Below are 22,954 nucleotides of genomic sequence, written 5' to 3' on the forward strand. Positions count from 1 at the left end.
TTAAAAAAGAAATAATTATGTAAAATATATATATATATATATATTAACTAAATGCTAAATGAGTAAATAAATTAAAAAATACTAATCCATTCATTCAGTACTTTGATTTAAAAAAAAAAGGAGTCCAGCTAGGAGTCACCTTCTGAAATCCACATTAAAGACTGAGTCCACTTACCTTTAATCTTCTCGGTCCATCTTTGGCACAGCCCTTCCTTTTGCTCCTGGTAAACACAGTAATAACCTTATCCAAGCCCCTTTCAAGGCTCCCAAACACTTTGGTTCCTTTTCTTTTTGGAGTATCCTCTACATGTGCTTGGTTGAGATCCAGTTCCACTGAGCGACACCTTAAAGAAACAAAACACAAAACCACCCCTGAGTAGAGCTAGGCCTCCTGCCCACTGGGGCCCTCACCGGCTGTGCTTGAGGTGGGCTAGGTGGGCCTCATTTGGGTATCCCAGGGCCAGCCCACCTCATTGCTCAGGGAACACAAAAGTCATCTCCTACTGGAATTTAGCCCCCACCCTTCCCCCCAGCCAAATGCCACTTGGCAAAACTATTTTTCCCCTACCTTTTAAAAAAAAAAGTCAAATATACACAAAAGTTGAATAGTACAATGAACAATTGTTAATATTCTGTCACATGTGCTTTCTCTATGCATATAGATAGATAATAAATACATTAAATACTAGTATATGTACAACTCTGCCGAGCCATCTGAAAGTAACCCATCTGAAGACATGATATTCACTCTGAAACACTTCCGCAAGCATTGCCAATAAATAAGAGCATTTCCTACATCGCCACAATACCATTATGACATCAAGAAAATTAATAATGTCATAGTATCTTCTTTTTTTATTTTATTTATTTATTTTTATTTCTTAAAGTATTACAAAGAGTATTGCACATGTCTCCTTTTCCCCCTCCTTGACATTCCCCCGGCCTCCCCCACCCCCCAGTGTCTTGTGTCCATTTGTTATTCTCATATGCATGCATACAAGTGCTTCGGTTGATCTCTTACCCGCTCACTCCCTGCCTTCCCTCATAGGTTGGACAGTCTATTTGATCCTTCTATGACTCTGGTTCTATTTTTTGTTCATCAGTTTATCCGGGGCCGTCTCAGCCTCACCGGGGCCGTCTCAGCCTCACCGGGGCCGTCTCAGTATCACTGGGGCCGTCTCAGCCTCACCGGGGCCATTTCAGCCTCATAGTATCTTCTAATACCTAGTCCAAGTTCTAATTTTTTCAATTGTCCTCAAAATTGATCCTGCTTGAAAAAATAACTATAAAAGACAATGAAAGGTCATCTATGCTACAGAATCACTCAACAAGAATGGGTTTTCTTTGAAACACTTTTTAGTATCTTTATTATTTTGAGCAACTGCTATCTGTTAGTGAATGTCTATGCTCTATTGGCAAAAGTATAGAGAAAGGTGAGCCTCAGAGAAAAAAAACTACGTGGCTGGGGCCAATGCTGCTGTCTTCCCAGCCTGCTGTATTTTAGGTTAAGGTGCCAGTCCTTCTGCTGATGAGTTTCACAATTCTACCCCATGAGGAAAGCAGTGGCAATGGCGTCAGTAATGGCCAAAGACCATCCTCAGACAGACATTTCTACAGTCGGACAGAATCTTCATGATGGTTTGCCTTAACCAAGTTTATCATATATGAAAAAAGGAAATCTGGTTGCACATACTAAAGATCAAAGAAGTCTAAAAAACACTTACCGCCTCTCAGGGCTAATGACACCTGTCATTAACTTCTCTGTTCCTGCGGAATTTACTGGCATTTTAATTGGGGTTTCCTCCAGGCACTGGTTTCTAACTATTAGAAAAACAACAAACACAAACACAAACCAGAGTTGACATACTGTGGTTTCAAAATTTCTATCAAGAATGCATACATCACCCCATTCCGTGACTCAGAAATGTAATCACTTCGCCAGCGATGCTAAAGCTACAATTCTGTAAATAAACGTTTCCATGTGATTTATAATAAAAACAAAATCGTTTTGCTTTGCATGTGTGGCTCTCCTTTCTCTTCACTGCTTATTTTATTATAAATATCATGACAGAGCTAAACAGATCATATAAATACAGATTTTGTGATGAATGATTCTCCTTTCTATAAATGAAAGTCAATCTGTGTTTACACAAGGGCCCAATTTATGTCTTTAATTGATATAGTACTGAGAGGTGTTAATTCAATTCACCACTCAACTCAACTTGTTAGGCCAGTGATTTTCAGCCTTTTTCATCTCATGGCACACATAAACTACTAAAATTCTGTGGCACACCAAAAAATATTTTTGCCTACCTGACAAAAAAAATAGGTATAATTTTGATTGATTTTAAAAAATTATAGTAATTACCTAAACTTCTTTGCTCCAAGGTGGCTTTTTAAAAACTCAGGTGCCTATACTTGTATATAAGGATTTCTGATATCAAAAACTAACCAATCAGATGAAACCTTATTATGGGATGTGACCAATAAGATGCGACTCTATTATATGACCTATATATTTATGGTTCAAGACAGAGCATTCACATTGAATGACTATTGTTGTATTGGCTGTTGTCATTTTTTTTTTTGACAAGGCAAGGGAAAAGAGGTCAGTGTCCCTAACTAAATAGTCAGGTATTGCAAGTTTTTAAAATTCTTGCGGCACAGAGAAGTGTCCCAGTGAAAGTATGACAAAAGTTATTAAAGAGGAGTAAGCTGTGGCTATTTTTATATTTCTTATTCCAGAATTTTGTTTTATGCTAATGGGGTATTTGTATCCCATGATAGTTTGTGACAAATATGCATTAACAAATCTGGTTGCCAGTGATTAGTTCACTTTTTGTTCATGATATAAACCTTGTAACCTTTTAGAGATAATAATATTCACTTTATAAAATATGATACTGAATTTTTAAAAAGAGATCAGAGGTTTTGTTTTGTTTATGACTATTCAGCACTATTCTCACTGGTTCTACAAGAACAGGAAAATAAGATCAATCAACATCTATGAAAAACAGTTTTCATCTTTGTACACTGAGAGTATCTACTACCATACATAGTTATCCTTCAACAAGTTGTCACTGACTGGATTATACAGGATCCAGAGAAATTAAATTAATGTTTATGTCAAAAGTGACTCAGAGCAAAAGTAAAATGCAAAGCGCTAATGGAACCTATCAATTGGGGCTCAGACACTCGCTCCCATAGGCAGCTCTTATGTTTAAAGAAAAGCAGCCAATTATAGTTTTTGACCAGAAAAATGTTTCTCACAGGGACAAGTCATGTAAACTTTATGATTATAAATTCTCAACTATCCATATTTTAAAACCTTCAGAAATACATAAAAAGCAGAAAATTTCAATGATAGAAGGGACAGTAAGCATCAAAGACTCTTTCTAAAAATGCCCCAAATGAGCTGAAAGTCCATCTTACCTCCCTGCCCAAGCCACTCACAAAGGATGTTATACCCTTGTTAAGAGAAATAACAGAAGAGACCCCCCCTCACTGGAAAAAATTCAATAGCAAATACTACTGAGGTCCTACTATGTGCAAATGTTGTCTCACTGAAACCTCATACAGGCAGCCACACACTCATCTCATCATCACTGCAAACTAGCCTCACAAGTTGGAGGAAAATGTTGAGTTAATGAATTAGAGAATGCAATTAACAGGACTTCCAGCAAATATTCTGACAAAGTTCTTCGTATCTTTACATGTAAGTAGACCTCTGGAACTGGCTATCAGCCCCACTGGCAAACTGGAAGCACAATGACAGGATGTGAGTTGGCAGCAGTTCCATGGCAGGGTTTCAGAGTTTGGTTTCATTAGGATGTTAACATAACAATATTAGGTCACAATTGCTGGGAAAAGGCTAATAAAGTTTAGGTGTCATTTTAAAAAGTGACATAGACTAAATCATAGTAAATAAAATCCCTTTAGCCTTTAATTTATTCATTCCTTCATTCAACAGATATGGCCCCCATTTATATACCAGGTATTAAGCACCTACTATGTACTACAATGAACATAGCCCCTCCTATGTACTATGCCATGCTGCAATACAGACAGCAGACAGTCTCTACTCTCATGACACTATCTTATCCTGGTGAGACCCAGTACTAGAAGACTAGGTTCAGTTCTAGGCAGTTTTAAGAGGCACAATGACAAAATAGAATATGTTTAGATGAGGTCAGCAATAAAAGCGCTGAGGTGTCATAAAGGAAACAGCTTAAATAACTGGTGATGATAAAGCTGAGGAGAGGAAACCAAGGGAAGTGAGAGTTGCAATGTGTGGACACAGATATCTGGAAGGACACCGCAGCTTTTTTCTGTCTGCTGAGCATGGGCGGTAGCACAACGCAGAGCAGGATCAGACACCAGAACTGGAGGTCCAGATGCATAACAAGAGCTCCACAGAGACTTAGGTTTAGTCATTATACGTGAGAGCAAAGGGCTGGGGCAAGCAGGATCTAAACCTGGATGGCCTTGGGCAACTCCTTCACTCATCTGAATCTCAGGTTCCTCAGCTATGAGAAGGGCTGTGGATTAAATGAGCTCTAACTTGCCTTTCAGCTTTGATATTCTATGATGCTATGATTCAACTTTATCTGTATAAAGTTGAGGAAAATTAGAAGTTGACTAATATGCTTTCATTTCAGCTAATCAAAATAACACATAATAAAAAAGCAGGCAGACTTCGCCTAGAGACTCCTGAGAGCAGTGCTAGTCATTTCTGACTTGTTATGCATTCACGCAGCATGGTAAGAAGAATGGACTTTAAAGGTGTTTCAGCAAATACCTTTCGAGGGTGTAGTGTAATGATTTGGTGTAGTGAGTATTTCTCTCTTATGCTGGTTCTTATTAACTGGAGTCTTTGGCTCTGGAAGTACAAAGCCATCTTCATTCTTTACAGCAGACTTGGGAGTATATATATTCTCTTTGTTCTTTAATTTATTGGCAGATGCTTTGCATGAAACTGGAGTTAATGATTTAGATTCCAAACCGTTTGATTCTGTCCAATGCTTGGCAAACTGGAAAAAAAATCACTAGATAAAGTACAGTGAAGAAAAGTCAATTTCTTTACAACATGCTTTCATCATTTGTAGATTACCTTGTAGCATTTTTACTAAAATGAAATACTATCAAAAGGGTATTATTAACGATACCAAGAAATTTGAAAATGTATATTCCATTCTCTTTAGTAAGTGTCGATCACTTCAGTCTGTTCTATTGACAGGTAATTTTCAACATGTTTCAGGCCAAGTTTTCACTCAAATATACCCCGGGTCTAGGCAATATTGAGAATGACCACAAATAAATCCTTAAAAATTGCTTCCTATACCTAGATTGTCATGGTCTGACTCTTAATATGTACCAAAAATAAAAGTTTAGTGGATAATTGTGCAGAAAAACCATGTTAAAATACTCTAACAGAAATGTTGGATAGAAAATATTTTTTAATCCTTTTGAATTTATGGTTGAGCTTGCTAAATAGTAAGGAAAGTCCTCAGAGGTCAAACTAAAAACAGGAGCATGAATCCAGAAATGTAACCAAGGATGAGACTCCGCACTGCCCTAAGGGCATCTACCTACTATCCTGGATACCCTACGGCATAGGTTTTAATACTGTGGAAGCCTTACACCTATGCAAGGGTTAGACCCAAAGCCCCCATGAAAAGCCAGAAAAGGCTCCATCTAAAATTTTAAAAGTGAATTAAATATAAGTATGCCCTGCAAAGAAGTTGGCAAGAAAATGTGTCTATCTTGTCTTGAGCTCTGGAGGAGAAAAAAAAAAGTCTCCTTTAATAATTTGTAAGTAACCACAGGACAGTCTTCACATAAGCTCCAAGCCCAACTTCATACTATGTGCATGGTCCCTGGAATCGAAAGCCTGGAATTTAATTTAAAGTAGTCCTAAATTGTTTGTGTTCCAGGAGCATGGTAGAAGCAAACACAACTCCTATCTAAAAGAAAAGCTTCACTCCAACACAACCCAAGCTCTCAATCCTTAGTAGCTGCTGAGTTGTGGGGAGAGGGTGTTGACTACAAAGGGGCATGAGGGAATTTGGGGGGCAACAGAACTGTTCTTGATTTTGGTGGTGGTTATACGACTGTATGCATTTGTCAAAACACAGAATTGTACACTAAAATAGTGTATTTAACTATTTAACTACATGTAAATTATACCTCACTAAAGAGAGAGAGAGAGAGAGAGAAAAGAAGCAATAAAGTGTTTCAAAATGGAATCTTGGCTTTCTGCAACTTGGAAATAATTGGCATCCCTTTCATTCTATTCCAACAATCTCTCATTAATGTTTTCTTTCTTTTCTTGATTTGAGAGAGAGGAAGGGGGAGGGAGGGAGGAAAGGTGGGTGGGGTAGACGGAGAGAGAGTGAAAGAGAGAAACATCGATTTGTTGTCCCACTTACTTATGTATTCATTGGTTGATTCTTGTATGTGCTCTGACCAGGTTTGAGCCTGCAACTTTGGCGTGGCAGAATGACACTATAACCAACTGAGCTACCTGGCCAGGGCTCTCATTAATATTTTCAATAGTTTAAGAATTCATTAAGCCCCTAGCCGGTTTGGATCAGTGGATATAGAGTCGGCCTATGGACTGAGGGTCCCAGGTTTGATTCTGGTCAAGGGCACATGCCCGGGTTGCAGGCTCGATCCCTAGTAGGGGGCATATAGGAGGCAGACAATCAATGATTCTCTCTCATCATTGATGTTTCTCTCTCTCTCTCCCTCTCCCTTCCTCTCTAACATAAATAAAAAAATATTTTTTTAAAAAAAGAATTCATTAAGCTTGCAAGCACATACTAGATCACATGTTGGGGCCTAGATATTTTTATAATTGAGACAATATAATCTGCTTTAAGTAATAATAAAATTAACCAACCTGTGGTGTTTGGGGAGTAGCCACACCTGTTGATGAATTGTCTTCATACCATTCATAGTCTATTAATCCAGCCACATAATTTTCATCACTTGTGGTCATATCTTCTAAACTCAGGTTCTTTGACTATTCAAAAATAGAAGGATCATGATTCAGTTTTTAAAATAGCATATACCCAGTGCAGGGCAATGCCCTGGAAGCAGAAACAAATGAGAGATAGTATATTGAAGAAGCTTACCATTCATTACAGCAAACAGGAAGTTAAAAAATTTTAATTCAGATGATTAGATGGGAGAATCTCTGACTCTCAAACAATATGTCTTAAAACATTCTTACGTTTATAGCATACTACTTAGCTTGTCATTAGCAGATAATCACTAATGCCAGACAAGTAACTCCTCTGCAAATCTACAAATAAAAAGCTCTGACAAAGTAGAAGATGGAATAGAAACAACTTTGAAACATGGGCTGCTTAGCTGTAAGAACATACAGAGTAGTTAGCAATTTATACTAGGAATAAATTAGCCTTATGGAAGATGTCCTGGGGGCAGGATACTTGAGGTCCTGACCTAATAATACCACCAGAGTCATTTCTTTTCCCTCATTCTTCCTCTCTATAAGCTAAGGCTATACCAGATCCTTCCTAAATTCTAAAACAATGGAACATAATTGGATTTTTTATTCTCTGTCCTTCCCTTTCCCTCAACATCTAGTTAACCTGGCCAGGCAATATTACTTGAATTTCTTACACCTCATCCTTTTCTTTTCCAGTCCCACTGCCACTGTTCTAATTCAAGGACAAATCTTCTCAGACCTGAACTATTCAAACAGATAATATGGTCTCTGCGACCAGTCTTTCCACCCTCTCAACCAGGAATGACAGAGTTCTCCAGGACCGCCAATTACCATCAACTAGACCTAGCTGCATGGAGTGCTAGGCTGAGAAAAATACTAAAGTGAAGTCTAGGCTCAATGGGGAAAAAAGGTACAGTGTTGTGCGAATGACGGCTGTCATGGGTATTAAAGTAGACAGTAACAGCACACACACATATCTGACTAGACAATTCTATATACCACTGGATGAATTATTAAAAATTACAGTCATAGCAGTGATATGTCATGTCTTGCTCAAAAATCCATGGTTCCCATTACCGAGAGCATAAAGTCTAAACCCTCTCACGTGGGATTTCAAGGTTCTCTATAATCTCTCCTCCACCCTTCCAGCTCACAAGCGCTCTCCCTTCCTCTCTTACTTCCCCCCTACTTGAACTCTTCATTTTGCTAAACAGATCTAGTCACTGTCAACATAATATATCAAGCCCACATTTAGGTGTCTGAGCTTTTGCTAATTACATTCATCTTGCCCTGAACACTGTGCTCTTTCTTTTCCATTTTTCTAAACTTGACTGTGGGTCCAGTTTGCATCACCCATGGTGATCATGCCCATCCTCTAAAGGCCCCAGAACACACCTCTAGCCCCTTATCTGGCACTAATCATCTACTACAATGATTTTCCATTGATGTGCAGCAAGAATTTTTAAAACATGCAATACCTGACTATTTAGTCAGGGGCACTGACCTCTTTTCCCTTAGACTATCAAATAAAAAAATGATAATAGCCAACACATCAATAGCCATCTAGTGTGACTGAATCAAAATTATACCTATTTTTTTGTCAGATCAACAAAAAATATATTTTTGGTGTGCCAAAGTATTTTAGTACTTAGTTTCTGTGTGCCATGAGATGAAAATGGCTGCTCTACTATGATGTGGTATAACACAACTGTTAGAAACCAAGTACCACACTTCATAGCGATTTGTCTAACATGGGGCCTGAAAATGTTAATGTTGATGATGATGTGATCTTTTGTGATTCCTGAATCAGATGGTTTTATTGTTAAATTGAAAGTTTCATCTATTGGTTAACTATTACTTATTCTTATAAACAACACCCCAAAGGAAAAGGGTGATTTGATCAAAAGGGAAAATAGTACAAAAAGACTTATGTGGCTTGATTCAAATCCCAATAATTTGCATAAAGATCAGAAAAGGACCCAAAATTTGATTTCTACTTTATTTCTTGTCATTAAAATGACTATCTGGTATAAACATTGATTCAATAACATGAATTAAATGCCCAAATAATTAAATTATTAGGTAAATGCTCATTAGATGGAAGTTAAGAGTAAATATCTTCCCAGATCTTTTCCACCTGGATACTTTATGAATCACACAAGCACATGAATTGAGACCAGGCCCATCCAATGGCTTAGGAAAATGTTTCAGACCTCTTACCTGAGGTATCATGAATTTAAAACTTTAGATGGAGTGTTTATTCTAAGTACACAGTATCTATTGTCTTTCTGAGATGACTTTGAACAGAAGCAAAGCTCATGCTTTGGTGTCCTCCTATACCCAAAGGAGGATCTGAGAGTTTGTTTAAAGGGTTTGGTGATGTGGACAGTATGGCCGATGGGCTGATCATAAAGCCCATGGATAAAAGATCTGCCTGGGCCTGGGGTATTCACCAGCCAACAAAACTCTCCAAGAACAGGCCAGAAAACCATCCCAGGAATAAGATTATCTCACTTCAGAGATTTCTTTACACGACAGACAACTTGCACTCACACTTTTTAGTTCTTAGTTTGGTCAAAGACAAACTGGGGAGAGAAGAAGAGAGACAAGTTAGGTCTGGCATGGACATAAGACCCACTATATCTGCAGCACATGAGTGACAAGTGACAAAAAGAGAGATCTAGTCCAGCTGGCATGGCTCAGTAGTTGAGCGTTGACCTATGAACCAGGAGGTCACAGTTCAATTCTCGGTCAGGGCACATGCCCAGGTTGCAGGCTTGACCCCCTGTAGGGGACATGCAGGAGGCAGCGGATCAATGTTTCTCTCTCATCAATGTTTCTATCTCTCTCACCCACTCCTTTCCTCTTTCTGAAATCAATAAAAACATATATTTTTTTAAAAGGTTCCAACATTTACCTTGACGTTTGTGAATGGGGTACCACTGACTTGTCCCCAGGAAAAAGGAGGAAGCCTTAAACGAACTGGTTTCCCCCGAGCCTTCTTGGCTAGAAGCAGAAGATAGGTAGCTGTGAGATGATCATATTGCCACTGGAAGAAAAGAAAATCAAGTTGTTTAGAAGATTAAATGTGCTTTTTGAAATAATGTTCTATTTTAAATTAAATTTTTTCCTGGATGTAATAGACATTCAGAATTTTTTAAAATTTTTTAGCTTTACAAGGCATATAATGAAAAACAGCAATCCTCTACACCACATCACACACACCCATTTCTACTCCCCGGAAAGAACTACTTTTAAACACATTTAGCTATTTTTCTATATTCCTAAATTAACTGTTTATATAGCTTTAATTTTTTCTTCAGCTTCAGATATCATTTTTAGATTTCCTACTGTGTAGAATTTAGCTCTACTATAATTCCTTCCTTCCTTCCCCACACATCTCCTCCCTGCATCCTCCTGTTATAATTTTGTTGTGATTTTAGTAAATCAATATTTATGTTATTACTATGTAAATACATGGTATTCACAACTAAGTAAGGGTAATGTTCAAATATTTAATTAGTACACCAACCAATCAGAACAGAGGCCAAGAGGTGTAGAATTCTGGGGGTCCCTGTGATGCCGATTATTGTCCTTTTAATGATGGATTTGAGGTGGGCCTAGAGGGAGGTGCCTAGGGCCCAAGGGAGGCAACAGGGAGGGCACTCTGGGTAGCAGTTATTTACCAGTCAGTGTATAAACATTAGTATCTTACAACCAGTATGGCCACACTGGCTGAGTATTAGCCCTGCAGTTAAACCACACATGTTGCTATCCTTGCATTTCCTTTTTTTTATAACTTGTTTTTTCCTAAAGTTAAATCTTTTAAAGGCAGTTATTTATCTTACTAATTCAACTCCACAGTCTCCAACACCCTTCACCTCCTCCCAACATGTTCACACGTATCAACTAATCTGTCTCCTTCTCTGTCTCCCTTTTGGAGACATTCCTCCTGATATCTGATATCAACTAATCTGTCTCCTCTGTCTCCCTTTTGGAGACATTCCTCCTGATATCTGCATTCCATACTCCACTCTGGATTGGCTTCTTTCTCAGCCAGCAACTCAACTGTTAATCTTGGGATTCCCTGCACCTCTATCCTACAATGTATCCACAATTCCCTAGATCCTAAGTATCCCTCTTTCTTTTTCCTTTCTTTCTCTCCTTCTCTCTATCTCTCTCTTTCTTTCTTTTTCTTTTATTGATCTTAGAGAGAAGGAGGAAGGAAGGAAAGAAGGGAGGGAGGAACATCAATGTAAGAGAGAAATATCCATTGGTTGCCTTCTGCACGCACCCAGACGGGGATCGAAGCCACAACCCAGGGATGTGCCCTGGCAGGGAATCAAACCCGCCACCTTCTGGTGTATGGAATGATGCTCCAACCAACTAGACACACTAGCAAGGGCCTAAGTATTTCTCTTTCTTGGTTTACTTTCTTGTTCTGGTGGAAACATCTCTAATAACTTCCTGAGGGTAGATGAATGGTAGGTAAATTTTTTGAGAGCTTGCTTGTCTGACAAATGACTGCATTCTATCCACACATTTGATTCTAGTTTAGCAAAGTATAGAATTCTAGGTTGACAATAATTTTCAGTTTTGAAGACACAGATCCATGATCTTCTCACTTCTAGTATAGCTATGGAAAAATCTAAAGTCTTTCTGATTCCCAAGACTTTGTGTATGATCCTTTTTGGTTTTTGTCCCTGACACTTTTTTAATCTTCCTTTCCCCAGTTTTCTGAAATTTCCCTCCAGAAGGCCCGTGTGTGGATCTCTTTTCATCATTTTGCTAAGCCCTGGTTAAGCCCCTTTGTTCTTAGAAACTCTTTTCTGGAATATTTCTTCAGTGGTTTCTTCCCTTCTTTCCTCTGTTTTATCTTTCTGTAACTTATATTATTTGTATGTAGGACCTTTTTTACCCCTTCTCTTCTATTTGTGCATCTCTTTGTCTTTAGGTTCTACTTTCAGAAGGTTTCACATTAACTCATTTTCCAAACATTTCTACTGAGCTTTTCTCATTTTTTTTTTTTGGTCATATTTTAAATTTCCAACAGCTATTTCTTGAAATGTTCTTTTTAGTCATCTTATTCCTATTTCAAAAAAGAAATAGCTTCTCTTATCTCTAAGAATGTTAGTTATCATTTCTTAGCCATTTTTTCCCACTTCCTGTTATCTTTTTTTTTTCCCCCCTGAGTATCTTTACTTTTTCTTCCTTCTGGCCAACCCCACGTCATTTATTTTGACCTGTGGCTTTCATGTTAGAGGCTTTCCTCAAATATCTGGTGATCTTTGGCTGTCTGTTTCTATTTAAAAGTGAAGAATTATAATAACACAGCTAATTAAAGGCTCTATGTGTAGTCTGGGGCTGCTTAACACCTTGGGGACTTTTCTCTAAGGCAGTGATTTCAACTGCTGTACCGCAAGAATTTTTAAATCATGCAATACCTGCCTATTTAGTCAGGGGCACTGACCTCATTTCCCTTAGATTGTCAAATAAAAAATGACAACAGCCAACATTACAATAGCCATCAGGTGTGAATGAATCAAAATTACACCTATGTTTTTGTCAGACTGCAAAAAATATATTTTCGGTGTGCTGCAGAATTTTAGTAATGAGTTTATGGGTGCTGTGAGATGAAAAAGGTTGAAAATCACAGCTCTAAGGTAAACACACAAGAAAACTGAACTCCCAACCATTGCTACAGCAAGTAGGTTTTTCCTCCTGGCTTTCCCCTGGAGAGGAACCTTCCAATGTTCCCCCACCCCCACTGCAAACAGGACAAAATCCTAGCTCCTGCATTCTGAGTGGAACAGCGAAGGGGGTTAGAGGCAGTGACTCACCATTCAATATGAGGACTGTGTGTGTCCATGCATCCTTTTCAAACAGCTCATGGCCCCCACCTGAGCTATGTCTGGTACAAGAGTGCCTCTGCTTCAATGTCCCCAATCTTCTGCTTGGGTGGGGAAGAGGTGGCTGTCATGAGGCACCGGTAGAAAAAGGGACTCGGGTTCTAAATGCTTCCAATACAGACTTTCAACCGACCTTCCTGGTTTCCAGCTGCTCACTTCCCTGATTTCAGAGGCTCCCAGCACCCTGACCCCCAAGCCTTTCTGGAGCTCCAGCGCTCCAATCAGGTGGCTGACTGCCCTTTCCCACTGCAGGCACTTACGCTCTTGCTTTCTCCAAAATGCTATGCCCTTTTCTCCCTTTGTTATTTTTGTGAGGTTTTAGAAAATGTTGGTTGCAAACATATTTGTTCAATCCACTGTACTTAACTGAAAATTTCTCAATAATGTACCCATAAGACTATGAGACTCTCTGCCCGCAAGAGTGTACCATTTTAATAACACTGAGTAATATTTAAATGCTATGTATCTCCTCACAATACATGATCCAAAGAGGTCTACTACCAGTTGTTTTTATTCGTAAATTTTATCAGTTAATATTTCAGATGGCCACAATCATAGTATATGCTTTGAAATTTATACAATGGATCTATCCATCTAGTGGAAGAAGTATACACTACTGTGATAAATTATCACAGAACATTTCCTTTAACCCAGACAGGGCAGGGGGAAAGGTTTCATGGAGAAAGTACTTGGGAACCAAGTGAAAACTATGTAGTTAGAATCACTCTCCATTTTCCAAAAACTACATTAAAGATTTTTTTCCCACCTCCCACATCTATGGTCTCATCTATGACAGCCACCTTTTTGAAAAAGATGCCAAAACTAATTAGAGGACATGGCTAAGAAACAAGTTGCCACTTGCTTATCAACAATGGCATAAGCCAGGCATTGCCAACAACACCTGGACGGTGCTAGCGTTTTAAATGGAGTTTTCTAAGCATGCCTAGGAGTTTTACAACTATCCTCTAAGCCCTCTTTTCCTCCGAGGCATAGAAAGCATCCTTTCTATAACTTTTTTGCCATAGCCTCTGCATATTACTCATTATGATAAGGTGCACAGGGGAGTTCTGTGCTGAATACCAGATAAATCAACACATTAGTTACGCTTTCAGGTGATGTCAATCCTCAGGTCTAACACAACCAACGTCTCCCTTATCTTTTAGACAGTTCCCTCTTTTGAAAGTCAAATGTCTGAAGGTAAAGCAATAGCTTTACCTGTTAGAAAGAAAGTACCATTTCTAGAAAACTAAAAACACTTTTAAATCCCATCACTGTTCAGACAGACCAAATATTAAAGAACTGCCCGGGCACCTGGGCTGAGGGAAGACAGCTATTGGTACAGGGGGTTTGAAAAATTGAGGAGTCGTCCACTATCCTTCCCCTGACCTTGCTCCCAAGGCCTTCCATCTTTAAACTGCCCCCACCAGAATACATGGGTATTTGCATTGCAGGAGTGGGGTAAAGGGATGCCTTGGTCTGAATCGGTTCTCATATGCACATGTGACCCTCAGTGAAGTTCCCCAACCAGATGACTGGAAGCTCCCACAATCAGAGCCACTCATAGCTGGAAGAATTGGGGGAAAGTAAGGAAAGCAATGGAGTAAAAGCTCTAGCACTGCTGCTGGGAATCTCAATGAGACAGCTCAAAATCATAAGACATATGAAACTCTGACTTCTACATATACGAAAAAAGCAATTTAAGAGTGCTTATGGCCCTCACTGGTTCGGCTCAGTGGATAAAGCGTCGACTGAAGGGTCCCGGGTTCGATTTCTGGTCGAGGGCATATACCTTGGTTGCAGGCTTGATCCCTGGCCCTGGTCAGGGTGCGTGTCGGAGGCAACCAATCGATGTGTCTTCCTCACATAAATGTTTCTCTGTCTCTGTCTCTCCCTCTCCCTGCCACTCTCTAAAAGTCAGTGGAAAAATATCCTCAGGTGAGGAATAATATTATCTATTCTGTTTTCTGTGTCAGATGTAAAGAAGACAATTCCTAGTACCATTTCACTTCTAAGTTTCAAAATTGTATTTAGAGACCACATAAAGGATACTATTTTAAAGACCTTTTTTCAATGATTCTTGAAATTCTGAGTATGTTACTTTTAAGATCCAAATTTTAAAATTTTATAAATCTCATACGAAATTTTTTCTGGATAAAATGACATGTTGTATGGGATTTTCTTTGAAATACCCAGCTGAAAGTGCAGATGAGGGAGGGTGTTGGGATATAGATGAAATTAGCAAAATTTTAACAGCTGTTGAAACTGGATGATACATGGAAGATCACAGTTATTATACTATTTTTTCCACTTTTATAGGTGTTTGAGATTTTCTATGATAAAACTTGAAAAAGAAATTTTATGTATTTGAAAAACAGACTTCTATTAAAGATCATCCCAAAGAAAAAATCATGCAGTTTTTTAAGTTGCTTATATGAAAACTTCACATTTTATTGTAAAAGACTAAGGACCTATATATCTTGCAGCAGTTCCCAATTCTTGCCATTCCTTTTCATTCCACGAAAAAGTAAATTATCATTCTGTTTTCCAGACATACTCCAGAGCCTTTGCTTATTATGTCATTCAAAAGAATTCCTTTTTTTCTATCACCTCCTCACTTAAAAGAACTGTGCCTTAGCAAAGTTTTGTTTAGTTTAAAAAAAAAATTTCTTAAGGCCTTTACCTTGCAAGTTAGAAAACAGAAAAAAGAAAAAAAAAACATACAAAGCATAGGTGATGAAAAGACATAGAATGAACAAGAGAAAATTAGGGTGCAAGCCCAGCCCAGCATTTACATTATACTCAGAGACAGCTCTGAGTGGCTCTACCTCTAGGAAATACGTAATCTGGATTTAAGTATCTGAAAGAGCTAAAATGATCCAACACCAGAAATCATGATAATAATTTCACAGTATTTGGTTAATAAGCTTAGGGGTGATGTGATGCTACAGGGTTGCTTTTAGCTAAGAAGGAAGCTGTTTTGTGTTTACTTTAATTTTTACAGCAGAATCATAATTCCATGTTAGAGAATTTAAAGTAGTCAGAATCAGAATTCTGTCAATGCCCTGGACTAGTTTATTCTGTTTCTTAATTTTTCCCCACTATAATTCTCTTTAACCAATGTTATTTTTTAAAAGGCTGTCCAGCAGACATTAAGAAAGAGCTGAGTAGAAATCATACATGAATATAAAATAAGTGCAATAGCCCTGGCCAGGTGGCTCAGTTGGTTGCAACACTGTCCTCTCCACCAAAAGGATGCAGTGGTCAGGGCACATATCTAGGTTGCAGGTTCCATCCCCAGTCAGGGCACAGATGGGAGGCACCTGATCAATGTTTCTCTCTCACATGGATGTCTCTCTCCCCCCTCTTCCTCTCTCTAAAAATAATAATAGTAAGTGCAACAGTTACACCCATGATAAAATCATAGGTCTGACAATGCTACCCTATTTTTAATATACTGATAACATCAAGAGCAATGAAATAAATGGTATTACTCTCAAATTCATGCTGCATTTCTTACCAATGAAATTAAATCCTCCATTGTCTGCCTGTTGTTTTTATGATGTACAGAAAGTTCTGTTATACAATCTTCATCAAGGTGAATAAGCTAAAAAACAAATTATAAACTTTATTAATAAAAAATCATACAGGGCAAAAGTAGGTTTACAGTTATGAGTACATAAAACAGAGCTTATTCTTGTATTATTATTTATTAATTATTGTGTTATTTTCTATACAAACAACTATAAACCTACATTTGCCCCATCCTGCATTTGTTTTGAAATTTTAAAATTACCATAATTACCTTATAAAACCAAACACCAATATATAAAAGCAACACACGTTTGTAAAACTCTTGAGTAAGAATAAACATTCTCCATAATTTCTAAAGATATAAGCAGATGACAATAACTCAAGAAGATGAGCTTTTCCCCAGCCTTCATAGCCCCATTATCATCGGATCAATTGCTAAAATTCTGTTATGCAACCAAGGGACTATATACTCCATCTCTACCACAGGAGCTACACTGGCATTTTCATCAAAGAACAGTCACCTGGGGATCCAAATCAGTGACTGTACAATAGACTGGTGAAAGAATGGCTCAGAATTGTAGCATATTGTTCCTCCAGATATGTTTGGGGTTAGCACAATACAAGAAGCCCTTATGATGTTACCGTGGATGTTGCACAGTGATCATTATGCTGAAGGTACTGGCAAAACACAATATTAACAATAAGTGAGAGAGCCTCAATACAAACTTTACTTTGCTTAAGGATAGATATCATCCAAGTATTCTGATCCTTGCATGATGGGACCTCCCTCCTGCACCCTAAGGTATGTCTCCCTGTGATCCCTATCCACTGTGAGTCAATACAACCTGACATAACAGGCTTTGGAATTAGATAGACCTTGGTTGGCTTTCATTGTAACACCATTAAATAACTGTGTGACCTTGAGCATGTTACTATGTCTCTCTGAGCCTCAGTTTCATCATCTGTAAAAGAGATGACATATGTAACATATGTGGAGTGCCTAATCCAGTGATGGCGAACCTTTTGAGCTCGGCGTGTCAGCATTTTGAAAAACCCTAAGTTAACTCTGGTGCCGTGTCACATATAGAAATTTTTTGATATTTGCAACCATAGTAAAACAAAGATTTATATTTTTGATATTTATTTTATATAAATGCCATTTAACAAAGAAAAATCAACCAAAAAAATGAGTTCGCGTGTCACCTCTGACATGCGTGTCATAGGTTCGCCATCAATGGCCTAGTCCAATATCTGAAGAGAATAGGTCCTGAGGTTGAACTAGTTGACCTATGTGATTCATTACATTCTGGAGCTCTTTTGTCTGGGTTTAAATCTTGGTTCTATGCTTACTAGTTCTTTGAGCTTGACCTATGTTGCTTCATCTGCCAAATGGGAATAATAAGTTGCTACTTCAGAGGGATGGTATGAGGGTTAAATGAGTTACAAGAGTTAAAAACATAAAGCCCATAGACTAGCACTTGACTCTTAAAGGTATAATCCTAAGGGCTCTACCTATACTATACTGTAGTATAATATACAGAGAGTTCTTGCTATATTAGCACACTATTCTATATAGTAAGTATTCAATTAATATTAGTAATTATTATACTAAGATGTGAGAAAAATTATATACTCTTTTGGAATACCCAAAGCTATGCATTTTACATTATACTGCACCTCAATTTAAAATAATTTTTGTTATTGAAATCAGAGACTTTGTTCATTTTGGCATCTGTTCTATTGCAAACCATAGTGCATCCTATCCTATTAGAATCGTGGCCAAGAAGACAGGCAAAGTCCTCACACACATGGAGAAATGATGACCCCCAATGGCTGAACACAGGCATTTGTACCACCTACTCTCCACTTCACAAGGGGCACTTCCCTGCTGCTCTGCTCAGACACCTGCACACTCTGCCGTTCTTAGCCTCTCAATGTTGACAGCTGTTAGAACTAAGTTGCAAAGCTAATTGTACTTGCTCAGTAGATACTAATAATGTCATGGAGGACCGAAGGGAATATGGAGAAAAGAAACATTAGGAGTTGACAGTCATAGGAGAATCAGAAGGGAGTTCAGCCCAGGCTGCGTGACCAAAACAGTGTGCAGAGTAATGTGAAGGGGCTTAAAAAAGCACTATTTTTCCAAGACCAGTTGGCCATAGGGAAGAGTATTTATATTTATTGGTGTGATTATTCTGAAAAGCAAATATCTCACAGCCCTACCAAGTCTACACTGTGGCATGTCTGAGACGCACCTCTAAGCTATTCTGTTGACACATGCACATATCCCACTTCATTGCATAAGTGTTAGTGGGTTTTCAGAGAACATCCCCAATTATCTGAAAGGCTATTAAAATTCTTCTCCTTTAAAGTATTAAAGTACTTTTCTAACTACATATCTGTGAGGCTACATTTTCTTCATATGCTTCAATCAAAACAGACTGAATGCAAAAGCAGATGAGTATCCAAGTGTCTTCTATTAAAGCCAGATTTAGAAAAAATTTACAAAAATGTAAAGCAATGCCACTCTTTTCACTACATTTATTTATTAAATAGTTATTTTTCATTTCTCAATTTCCTTATTTATCAATAGGGGATAAGAATTCTCCAATCTTGAAGGGTACACCTTCCACAGTGGCTCTGGGCTTTGACAAGTGGCTTGCTTTGGAGAAAGGGACATTAGTAAGCATGATACAAGCAGAGGCTTGAAAAATGAGTAGTAGAGCTTGTCCACTTTCTTGCTTCTTTTGGAATCCAGCCACCATATCAAGAAGCCTGGGCTAGCTGACTGAACATAATACGCTGGTCTTTTGAGTGACTCATAGAGCATACAGCCACAACTGAGTCACCAGATGACTGCAGTCACATGAGCAACCCCAGGTTAAGACCCACACGAGAACTGCCTGGCTGAGTCAGCCCAAATTGCTAATCCACAGAATTGTACATTATTATTGTTTCAAGTCACTAAATTTTGGGATAGAGCCTCAGCCTGCAGACCGCAGGGTCCCAGTTGGATTCAGATCAAGGGCACATACCTAGGTTGCAGGCTCCTCCCTGGCCCGGGCCCAGGTCAGGGCTCATGTAGGAGGCAACCAATCAATGTGTCCCTCTCACACTGAAGTTTCTCTCTGTCTTTCCCTCTCTCTTCCACGCTCTCTAAAAATCAATGGAAACATATCCTCCTCAGGTGATAAAAAAGAAAGAAAGAAATGTTATATCCTGTGAAAGAGACATCTTGAAAATGCCTAAAGAAAGTTGTCATTTTTTCGTGGTGAAGGGACTGGAATCCCTGTTGATGAAGACACCGCAGCGGCTGCGAGGACCGAGGGCTGGCAGCCGTGGCGGCCGGCAATGGCAGTAGCAGCAGGGTGATGGGGGCGGCGCCTTCCCCTGATCATTCCAGTCGCCTCAGAGGGAGGCCAGACTGTGGCTTAGGCCCATTCCGCCTGATCATTCCAGTCGCCTACCTCAGAGGGAGGCCAGACTGTGGCTTAGGCCCATTCCCCACAAGGAACGGGCCTAAGCTGTCAGTAGGACATCCCCTGAGGGCTCCCGGACTGTGAGAGGGGGCAGGCCTGGCTGAAGGACCGCCCCCAAGTGCATGAATTTTCATGCACCTGGCCTCTAGTATATGTATCATAGATACAGACAACAATGTGGTGATGGCCAGAGGGAAGGGGTTGGGGGGCTCAGGGCGGAGGTAGGCAAAGGTGGGGAAAAATAAAGACACCTGTAATAGCATCAACCATAAAAATAAAGTTTAAAAAAACAAACAACTAGGAGCCTGCAACCTAGGTATGTGCCCTTGATCTGAATCCAACCGGGACACTGCGGTCTACAGGCCGAGGCTCTATCCACTGAGCCAAACCGGCGAGGGCAGGATATGACATTTCTTAGCCCCTCCAGCAGCGGACCTCTGTTGTTTTTTTCCAGGAGTGAGGTGGAAAAACCCTAGATCACCTTCTTGGATTTTTATTACCCAAGTTACCAAGAACGCCGCGAGTACCACAAGCTTAGCCAATGAGCGGTCAGAAATGCACATCAGATCCCAGTGTCTTCTATTAAGCTAGACTTCAAAGAAATTTTCAAAAATGGACAATGCTACTCTTCTTACTAAATTTATTTTTGTTATTTTTCATAAAAATATGTATTTGTGATAAAATGTAATAGGTTTACTATTTTTAAATAAATCAGTAAATAAATATTAAGAGCATAAATGACTACTAGGATATGCTCATAAGTACTCTGGAAAGTAGACAGAACTGGTTTAACCTACTTTTTTACAGACAAATAAATAGCTTTGATAATGTTAAATAACCTGCCTGTGATTCCCAGAGCACTGGTCACAATCCTGACTACACATGAGAAATACCTGGGAGCTTTAACAATATCCATAGATTGTTCTGAGATGGGGCAAAGGCATCTTTTTAAAGGTCCCAGTGATTCTCATGCAGTCTGGGTTAATAACCACTCTCCTAGAGAGAAACAGGCTAATGTACATAATCAGGTTGCAAGTCTCCCAAACACCAATCTGACAAATAAGTCTATTAAGTACACTTTCTTTTATATTTAGACTACATCACTGCAGATTCTGAATTTACACAATTGTTTTTTTAAATTTCTACTGGATTTCATTTTACTTACAGGATTCTTGCTTTGCCACTCAACAGGACAGTTGTAATCTTGCATGATCCAGGGATGGTTCAATAGATTTTTCACAGAAATCCGTTTCTTTGGGTCCACCTAGTGGCCATGGAGAAGTAGCTGGAGATTAGCATTCCAAACGAAGGACATAGAACAACTCTTTTCCTCCTGAGAACTCAAAATTCATCAGAACAGATGTAAACTTTATCATCACAAAAATGCTGTCAAAGACCTTAAAATGGCCTTGGAATAAATTCTTTTAGAAAGGCAATAGAAGCAAGAAAACTATAGCAACCAACATAGGCTTAGGAGATAAATGTTTAACAAACACGAACTTCATTGGTATGGACATTATTCATGAAGTTCAGCCAATCTATTGTATGATGTAATAGTCTTTTGCTGGAAAACCTATTCACAGGAAGTATTCACCAATTTAATATTCAAGCAGCCACAATGCAGGGCATTCATACTGAATATGCAATCTCTACCTCCCGAGGAGCTTACAATCACATAGAACAAGTTGAAAAGCACACCTTTCTTTTCCATTTGTAATTTTCCAATACGAGGAGAGGAAAATTAATCAACAAAGATTAAGTTTTTTGGCGTTTAAAAGAAAGGACGAGGTGTTTTCAATCTCGTTATAGAGATTTGGTGGTCTGGCCCTACTTAATCAAGGTGAGTGAGCCTGAGGTAAATTTTGAATAAAAAGTGGAGAAGGCAATTAATAGATGGAAAAACTGGGAGATATTCTGAATACATAATAATAATAAAAAAATTGCACTAATAAGGTATTCATATTTTCCAAGTGTTTCCTATTAATCTCATGTTATCCTCATAACAATACACAGCAGAGAGGCCAGGCCCAGAATCGCCCTTTTATAGATCAGTACTAGAGTAGGTGGCATGCATATTATTGGGAGGGTGGATACTTAGACCTCAGCATTCCTGACTTTCACTCAGAGGCCATTTTTCTAAATCAGTGGTTCTCAAAGTGTGTCCCAGCAGCCTCAGTGTCAGCTGGGAGCTTGTAAGAAGTACAAATTCTTAGTCTTGCCCCAGATCTATTGAATCAGACACCCTCAGGGTGGTGCCCAGCGATAGGTGTTTTGACAAGCCCATCTGACAGTTGCGACACATGCTAACGTTTGAGAACCACTACACTACGTAGATCATGGGGTCCACCCAACTGTACATCAGCTCACTCAAGCTTATATTAAGTATCTACTACATACCTAATGTATAAGAGTGGGGGGCAAGGAAACAGAAGAGAGTGGAGCAAGAGTTGGTTACAGAAAACAGACAATGCTCAAGAAAAAGGAGGAAAAACCGCATCAGCAAAGACATGCAACAGAGGTCTAAAAAATGCATTTGCAACAGAATTAAGAAAGCATCTAGTAGAGAATGTTTGTACAGTAGACATAATAAATGCAATTTTTAAGCTAACAGTTAAATTTGCTGTCCTCCAAATATAGTAGTAGCACCACAGACATATTACAGTTGAGTCGAACCATTCCAATAGACTTCTATTATTTAAAAATACTAAGTAACAAAGTTTACCTGTAGCATTTGTTGAAGAAGCAGAATGCTACTGGGAGAGAGCCACTTAGGAACCTCATATTTCCCTTTCTGCAAAAAAAAGAAAACATTTAAGAAAGTTAGGTTCAATCAGCCTTGACACAAATTTCTAAGGTAAACAAGCTTGAAGACTTCACCCAACTATAAAATTTCATAAACATTATTAATAACATAAGAAATCCACTTCTTGCCCTAGCTGGCTTGGCTCAGTGGATAGAGCATCGGCCTGAAGACTGAAAGGTCCCAGGTTCGATTCGCGGTCAAGGGCACATGACTGGGTTGTGGGCTCGATCCCCCGTGTGGGGCATGCAGGAGGCAGCCG

General features: G+C 38.9%; 1 protein-coding gene across 3 annotated transcripts in view; it reads right to left on the reverse strand.

Annotated features, from left to right (window-relative positions):
* MELK (maternal embryonic leucine zipper kinase) overlaps nucleotides 1-22,954 on the reverse strand; it is a 59,453-nt gene that overhangs the window by 5,610 nt on the left and 30,889 nt on the right. For all 3 annotated transcript variants that reach the window (XM_014531547.1, XM_014531548.1, XM_014531549.1), the window contains exons 9-16: nucleotides 22,615-22,683; nucleotides 21,058-21,156; nucleotides 16,400-16,486; nucleotides 9,891-10,022; nucleotides 6,902-7,024; nucleotides 4,799-5,030; nucleotides 1,725-1,821; nucleotides 176-344 (exon numbers count right to left, since the gene is read on the reverse strand). In XM_014531547.1, coding sequence (XP_014387033.1) covers nucleotides 176-344; nucleotides 1,725-1,821; nucleotides 4,799-5,030; nucleotides 6,902-7,024; nucleotides 9,891-10,022; nucleotides 16,400-16,486; nucleotides 21,058-21,156; nucleotides 22,615-22,683 — 1,008 coding nt within the window. The remainder of the gene's footprint in view (nucleotides 1-175; nucleotides 345-1,724; nucleotides 1,822-4,798; nucleotides 5,031-6,901; nucleotides 7,025-9,890; nucleotides 10,023-16,399; nucleotides 16,487-21,057; nucleotides 21,157-22,614; nucleotides 22,684-22,954) is intronic.

Source organism: Myotis brandtii, unplaced genomic scaffold (assembly GCF_000412655.1).
Source record: "Myotis brandtii unplaced genomic scaffold, ASM41265v1 scaffold806, whole genome shotgun sequence".
NCBI lineage: Eukaryota > Metazoa > Chordata > Mammalia > Chiroptera > Vespertilionidae > Myotis > Myotis brandtii.